The sequence below is a fragment of the Zingiber officinale genome, chromosome 7A, assembly GCF_018446385.1.
Source record: "Zingiber officinale cultivar Zhangliang chromosome 7A, Zo_v1.1, whole genome shotgun sequence".
NCBI lineage: Eukaryota > Viridiplantae > Streptophyta > Magnoliopsida > Zingiberales > Zingiberaceae > Zingiber > Zingiber officinale.
The window spans coordinates 131,283,696-131,292,169 of record NC_055998.1 but is presented as its reverse complement, the minus strand read 5'-3'; the positions used below and the strand labels follow the sequence as shown (position 1 = coordinate 131,292,169).

The 8,474-nt window shown below is 34.9% G+C and overlaps 1 protein-coding gene across 1 annotated transcript; it reads left to right on the top strand.

The window, feature by feature from the left end:
* Nucleotides 1-5,121: 5,121 nt before the first annotated feature.
* Nucleotides 5,122-6,505, top strand: LOC122000504 (probable purine permease 4). The gene has a single exon (XM_042554889.1). The coding sequence runs from the start codon at nucleotides 5,180-5,182 to the stop codon at nucleotides 6,311-6,313; it is 1,134 nt and encodes a 377-aa protein (XP_042410823.1). The 5' UTR covers nucleotides 5,122-5,179; the 3' UTR covers nucleotides 6,314-6,505.
* The last annotated feature ends 1,969 nt before the right edge of the window (nucleotides 6,506-8,474 follow it).

Here is an 8,474-nt window from a genome sequence, read left to right as displayed (position 1 = left end):
TACTTCGTTTTTGAAAGTTATATTCTTTTATTCTTTTTGTAACTTTCACCTAATCATTAGTGTTTGAATTTCCAAAAAAATGAAAACAGAATAGATTGAGAAGAATATTATACTAAACTTTGAACCATCTTTGTTTTCCCAAATAGTAATACATGTAATAAAATCTAATCCTAATAAATGAAAGAGAATGCAAATAATGGAAATCTAATCTACTCTAAATTATAATTACAAGAAAATTTACAAAAACATAAAATAAGTATAACATGAACTTGACATGGAAACATAATCTAATCTAACATAATTACTCCAAAATTAAAAATAAGAATAAACATCCTAACTAAATTCAACAAGAAAAGCATTGCACAAAATTAAACTAAACTAGTTGCAACAATTAAAGTCTAACTAAGTAAAGAGATGAGATGAATGGCCCGCGACAATGAGAAAGGAGGTGAAGTCGCCCGCCTTAGTGGAGGAAGAGAGAAAGATGGGCCATTGGTGGCATCCAAGGTTGGCGTGGAAGAGATGAAATTCACTTGAGATACTTGTTTGCATTTTCATTTCATTTTTCAAAAAATCATATTTTTTCGTTTTTCAGAAAATGACTTTTTCATATTTTTCGATTTCTTAGAAAATGCACTTTCTTTTTCTTGAAAATGAACGTGGAAAATGCAAACCAAACGCGTTTTTCATTTTCTTAGAAAATGAAAATAGAGAAGAACATGGAAAATGAAAACCAAACACCCCCTTAGATTTTTGCAAAAGGATAACGGTTTTTAAAAACTATTATTATAACCCTTAAAAAAATGTTGATGGGCAATCGTTTTCAAAAAATCATTATCATATCCCCTAAAAAAGCGACCACAGAAAATCATTATCGTAGTCCAAAAAAAAAAGGCTCATAGACAAGGATTTGTATCATTGCCCCAAAAAAAGCGCTCATACAATGTATTAGCTATTGTCTTTGATTAAAAAAATATTCAAAGATAATGATTTTTAATAAAACTATTGTAAAATTGTAAAAAAAAAATCATTTTGGCATTAAATCATTGTCGTTTAAGTGTTCTTGAATAAGGATTTTTTTTTAATGAAAAAGAGTTTTATTTTACCAAAACAAAATAGCCTCTCTAACATCAAGTAAATAATTATTTAAATAGACCCAAAACTTTAAGATGCAAAATAAAGAAGAAGAAAATCTTAATAAAAGGAAAAAATACTAATAAATTTTTTTTTAATAAACTCAAAACCCTTAAATTTTCTAAACGAACTCAAAACCTTAAAATGTTAAAGGTGAAAATATTTTTTTTTAAAAAAAAAGACAATCTTGAGCCTCTTGCATTGTAGTAAAATATGATTATACTCATCTTAATCGTCTTCACAGTTGATCCCTAGGTTATATAAAGAAAAATAAATTATAGAATTAATTTATAATCTGTTATGAAATAATTAAGAAGCTGAGAGGGGTTGCACACATTATAGCCTTTAACTTTATGTTATCCAACACTATATATCTTTACATCCATGGATAAATGGTGGGGTCAATCAAGTGTCGCCTCCTTTGGAAGGTGCATTATTAGATGTACTATACTCAGTGGCAGCGGGGGAATAAAATCCCCTATCCCTGTATCCCACCCGGTTCGTCCCATATTAGTTCGGGTGCTGCGATTTACCTCCTTCATGATGGCCGTGGGTCCGGTCGGTGGGGGCCCTGGGGGCGAGGGCTTCGCCTTTTGCTGCAATTATTAGATGTACTATGATTGTGTTAAATAATAATAATGCAACATAAGCTTATAAATTGATCAACTGCATTTGGATGCAAAGTCCTCGAACGTAATGTCGTCTTAGAAAGAATTGACAAGTTCATAACGACACATTGAACTTTTCTATGCACAAAACTTTATAGAAAAAAAAATCGACATAAGAGATCTGCTAAGATTGTGTAATAAATGGTCGATGGCTAGAGGGGTCAACTTCATTCTGTTGAATTACTCCCTAAATCTCAGAATATATCTTCTTTCAAGAGATGAATAAACTTTATACAAAGTATATATTCTTTATAATAACTAAAGAATGTGCACACGCGTTGAATGCTCCTTATATGATTAATGTAGGGAGAGATTTAGAGAAAGAAGAATTTTTTAGCATTACTCTTATTTTTAATTTAATATCATATTTGATTTAAAATAAAAAATTGAGAAAAATATGTTTTTTAATATCGACGATCCAAGATATTTATAGAAATTTTTTTGCTCGTAGTGTTGTCAATTTTAAGATGTGAGATAAAAAAAATTCTAGATTTTTAATTGATTATTGAGAAAATTTCTTAATAATAGACGGTCACAAACTTTAGATTATTGATAGATGTATTTATAGAAATTATTAATAAATTTTAGAATTATTTTTGACATGAATAGTAAAAACGACATTAATATGTATTTTCAATTTAGATTTTATCAAAATTAGCTAGTAAAGAAAGAAGATTCTTAATAAAATAGTAAAAATAAAATAAAATAATTAAGAAAGAAAATATGTCAAATTTATTATAAGAATTTGTCACTTACAAGTTTAATCCTTTACGATAATAGGTTCTCACTATTATTTTTGATTTGTTTAGATTGATAAAATCAATTTATATTATTTTTCATCTTGAAATATCCCTTTAAATTTTTATTGTACTTTTATTGTGTCAATATGTCATCAATTTTAATTATTCATTATAAAAAAAGTCAATCAAAGATAGATACATTATCTTAATAACTCTGAATTAGTCTTACGGATATGAAGAGAGGGTTATACAGGTATACAAGCGTTGAGAGTATGATAGAATTGACCATGTCTGTCATCATCTCGGGAGATCGACCTCTAACCATTACGCCATAGTTATCATGCATACATCGTCTGTACTATGCGGATGAAAAAAAAAAAAGTCAATCAAACTCATACATTACTTAGGACATCCACAATACATCATCATTATAATATTCACCACCTCATCAAAAAGTATATGGTTCATTGTCATATATACTCATTATAACAACATATCTTTTTTACTCACATTACTTTAACATTAACACTCATTATTTATGGGTCCCACAATACACTCAATCATCTTAAAATTATATCATATTAAATAAATAAATTTTAAATATACTATAAAATATTTAAATTATTATTAATATTAATATTTTTAATAATAATCTTACTTTTTAAAATTATTAATATTTTTAAAATTTAAATTTTTTAATAAATAAAATTTAAAAAAACACACACACACATGGCTAACCCACCCCACATTGCTTAAACGCATTCAATTTTTTGAATGCGCTAAAATGGAGGAGTATTATAATACCCCTCCATAATAAATGATAATACGAAGAGGTATTATAACATCCTATTAATAGAGCATTACAGATGCTCTTATAATGTGGGAAGAAATTGACAATTCTTATATTCAAAAAATACCTAATTTCTCAATTTTTCAATTGATATATTTGTTTCTCATTTGACCTTTTTATACCAAATTTTGTTTTTTTGCAAAGCATTTGAGGTGTTGTTTTTGAAATCTTGGAATTGCACCCCTCTAACTTCTCTATCTTTAAAAATAGGGTGATTTCAATTTTTTTTACTCTGAATTTATCATAGTAAATTTTTATGAGACGGGATTGGTAATCTAAAATTAATCGATATAAGTTAAATATTTGGTATCAACTAAAAATCATATAGGTTTTAAAATTTAATTAGTACCATGATTATATTGATTTTAAAATTTATACAGTATCGTGATAATGTTGATTTTTAAAATACAGTGTTATAGTAGTGATTGACGGGAGAACTAAAATAAAAAACAAGTCTATGCTTTAGAAAATCTAAAATTAAGTAAATCTTTTAATTCGGTAACCTTTAGTACGCCCCTCTGGTCAATTGTTGAAAAAAACACTAGTAAGCAATCTTTTAGTATTATTCTGCTCAAGATGATTGCATCTCACTTTCTACTCTTTTTAACTAATATAAATTATAAGGATTTGAATTTTATGTCACTTCGCACTACTTTTAATACATTTAACAATCGATCTTCATTTGCATGCACCAATCCACTCGTAATTATGAAAGATTAGTCCTCAAAATTAGGATATCGTAATAGGATATTTAGATTATCATTTAGATATATATAGTTCAAATTTCATATTTATAAAAAAAAATTTCTAAATAGAAAGTGCAATCAAAGAATGCTGGGCTGACTATCATGTGTTTTCCGATTTATCCTGATGACCAATAGGAAACTTTTATGAGGCTAAATTAATCCTCTAAATCTTTAATGAAATTAACTGAAATTATCATTTAAATATGGAAAATTAACTTTATTCCATTCACTATGATCACTCCTCTTATTCACCCCAACAATTGATCAAGAGTTATATAATTAGGGGATCCGTCAACTCGATCCGAGTCGAGGCGAGATTTGGATTGAGAGTTTTCAAATTCGGATCAAATTTAGATTGAAGATTTTTTAGGTTGGTTTAAGTTTGAATTAGATAGAGTTGAGTTTGAGTTGACTTGAATGAATCTGAATTTAAAATTTGTTGGGGTTAAATTAAATTTTATTTTAAAAATTAAGATATTATAGTATACAAATAGTAAATGTTAGTATAACACTAATAAAATATTAAAATTAAAGTAAAAAAATTATAAGAAAATAATAATATAGAAAAGAAAAAATTGATTCAGATTGGTTGGATTGATTTATATTAAGTTTGAGTTTGAATTAAATTCGTATTGAGATTTATTTTAGTAACTGATCTTCAATATTATGATATGAACTCATCTAATCCATGAGAATTAATATCCTTAATATATATATATATATATATATAGTTTTGGGTTAATGTTACAAGAACAAAACTCTTTCTTAAGTTTTAAGACATCTAAAAATCAGTCTTAATTTTAATAAATATTTTTTTTAATGGATAATTAATCATAACACTGAATTGATAAATCACTCACTACGAGTATAAATTTTTTTTTCTAAGATCAGATCAGTCACCCCGGCTTAAGTTGAATACGTGTGCCGACTAAAGACAAGAGTATATATATAGCCACCACTAGTGCGGCGGCAAAGTCATCATCTCCCCTCCTCCTCCTTCTCCTCCTCCTCCTCCTCCTCCTCCCCCAAGCTCTGCCAGCCATGGAGGACACGTTCCTCAAGCAACTAAGCCATCCCCGTATCGACGAAGAAAGAGGCTCCTCCTGCCTCGGCAGGAGCGGCGGCGCAGGGTCCGTCGACTCCTCTGTTCTGGCGGAGGGGCGCGCAGCAGCCAGCCGGCGGCCGAGCACGGTCCTCTTGGCGGCCACCTACGCCGCGCTCTTCGTCGGATCACTGTCCTCCTCTCTGCTCTCCCGATTCTACTTCGTGCACGGAGGATCCAACCGGTGGCTCTCCACCCTGGTCCAGTCCGCTGGCTTTCCCCTGCTTCTTCTTGCTATTTATTTAACTCATTCCCCTGCCTCCGGCGGCCGCCCTTTCTATCGCTTCACTCCTTCTCTCCTCTACCTCTCCATCCTCCTCGGAGTCCTTGTCGGCATCAACAACCTCCTCTTTTCCTGCGGCGTCTCCTACCTCCCCATCTCCACCTCCTCGCTCCTCCTATCCTCGCAGCTCGGCTTCACGCTCCTCCTCTCCGCGCTCCTCGTCCGCCACCCCCTCACCTTCTCCAACATTAACTGCGTCGTCCTTCTCACCCTCAGCTCGGTCCTCCTCGCTCTCGACTCCTCCACCGATCGCCCCGCCGGCGTCGACGGCCGCAGCTTCTTCCTCGGCTTCGCCGCCGCCCTCGGCGCCGCCGCCCTCGTCGCCGTTTACCTCCCCGCCACGCAGCTCCTCTACCTCCGCGTCTCCGGCTGCCGCGAGGCCGCCGAGGTGCAGGTCGTCGTGCAGGCCGCCGCCACCGCCCTCGCCGCCGCGGGCATGGCCGCCGCCGGCGGATGGCGCCGCGAGGACGCATGGGACCTCGACGCCGCCGCCTACTGGTCCGTGGTGGGCTCCGCCGTGGTCAGCTGGCAGCTCTGCTTCGCGGGCACCGCCGGCGTGGTCTTCCTCACCTCCTCGGTCAACGGCGGCATCTGCATGACGGCGCTGCTGTCGGTCAACGTCCTCGGCGGGGTGCTGGTCTTCGGCGATGAGTTCGGCGGCAGCAAAGCCGTCGCCATGGCCCTCTGCCTCTGGGGCTTCACCTCCTACGTCTACGGCGAGCTGAAGCTGGAAAAGCTGGAAAGCAGCAAGGACGCGATCAATGATGGCAACCCCTTAATTAATCCATAAAAAAAAACCCACTCCCTGCTAGTTAATTAATCATTAGTGCCAAACAACTAATGACGCATTACTGTTTTTGCTTCAATTCCATCTTTTCCTCCTCGTCTAATCCTGCTGGTTACAAATCATATAGTGGGGAGATTAATGGAGTTAATTAGTTAATTAATGCGTGTACTTCCACTGCCATAGCAATTCTTTATTCTTCTCTTCTTCGAGGTTAATTAATTTCGATCGAAAGCCCAAACTCAACCACCCCACAATTCTATTAATTACTCAGCTTTGGAGCATGCAGCAGTAGTAACATGGTACTGAAGGTGAGTGAGTGAGAGACGACAGTGCATGTGAAAAGGATGGAACATGTCCATGTTGATCTTCCTGTTTAGGGGAGTACTTACTTAGCTTGGTGTGCCTGGCATCGAGCTTTGCCATGGCTGATCATCTCCCTCTTAGATCCTGAGGCCTCCCTCGGTGGCCACGAATACGATGGAGAGACAGATGCTGTTGCAAAAGGTGGCCGAGTGAGTCAGCTTTATGGCGGATGCCTCTGCAATTGGCATCCTTGATAATAAGGTCGCCTCAGTGTCCTACGTACTGCGAGCTGCATGCTAGCTAGCAAGTTTCAAGAGGAAGGAACGCAATTCAGTAGCCCCTCGAATAAGTATCTTGATGCTGCTACAGATCGGAAAATCAATTACAAGGTTTAATTTGCCTATAAAGGGGGGGAGCTAGCTAGTAGTGATACACTGGCTGAATTTCATGTGGCTTGTACTTGAAGATGCAGCGTTTAGTTTGTTCCTTCCTTGTTTACCAGCGCAACCAAGAACATGCACTGCTGCTCCTCAGCAGGCCGTGATTAATCAATTAATGCTTTTTAAATTCATCGGTTAATTTCCAGAGCAATGTCGTCACATCATCATTTGTTTCTAGTCATCCAAGGTTGGAGTTGGGATTTAATTGATTGAACTGGTCTGCTTCAGACCTGAGGTGGCTTTTTGTCTAGGAGGACCCAATAGACCCCCATCTACCGCTCTGTTAAAGTTATTCAAGCTTTAATTTGAGTATCTTTACATTGAAATTATGAAAAAGGTAATAGAGTTCTAACCTTGTATATTTATCTTAATATTGTGATGATTCTTCATTGGAAGCTTTATGGGCTTAAGAGACATTTTATGCTGCCTTCGGAGGTTGGAAAAAATTATGTTGCTTATTAAAGGTGCAATTTTTTGTTCTCTGAAATTTTAGTATTTGGGCGTGTTAGAGATGTGATTTTTCATAATTTTTCTATTGGCAATGAGAGAGTTATTTAGAGAGTAGGCTTAGACTAACTATATTAATTCAAATTTGGATAAATAAATGTTGGATTTGAAGTGAAATTTTAAAAACATTGTTATAGCACTCTCCAACCCATTAAGTGATATAACACAATTAGCTTATGGGACATGCAATTATATAAGAATGTTAATGTACATTTGGAGAGGCACGAAAAAATGTTCAATTTCTCTGTGTAATTATTGAATGTGTCATTATTCAATAATAGAGTAGGATGTGGGAGTAAATTAGATAATAAAGAAACTGATAAATTATCATATATATCTGTACCCTAAAGAGACTAGTCTTATATGCCCACCTCGGCCAAGCTTGAAAACTCATTCAAGCATTACAAATAAGATGCTAAAAGACTCGAATATTCAGAAATAAATTTGATGTTCAACTAATGTTCATAAACATGAACAAGGATTGTAAATTGTAAATCATATTTATCAATAAAACTCAATTACCAAACTTCGGCCTTAGCAATTCACTCAGGACACTTTTTCACCTCCACCAAATTCAACATGTACTCATATCTATCTCTAATTATAATAATATGATGGTAAAAAATGAAAGAGATAAATGACGGATGACTATTAATTTTTGAAATAGTGACTAGTGCATGAGGAAAATATTTATTTCAGCTATATAAAAATTGGAACCACATATCTCATAGTGACAACACCTTATGCGCTAGTCAGATCGTTCAGTGAGGACTTCGACTACAATAATTTGATCAAAACATGAAGTGATGATGACATTTCATTAGATTTGAAATCATTTTCACCTCATCATCGTGTTAATGTTTAGAGTCGATTAAGAGAAGCATATGCGTGCAATTTTAGAAAAGAAAATAAAG

Excerpts from the sequence above, each read along its gene's own strand:
- LOC122000504 (XM_042554889.1), top strand. The coding sequence starts at position 5,180 with ATGGAGGACACGTTCCTCAAGCAACTAAGCCATCCCCGTATCGACGAA.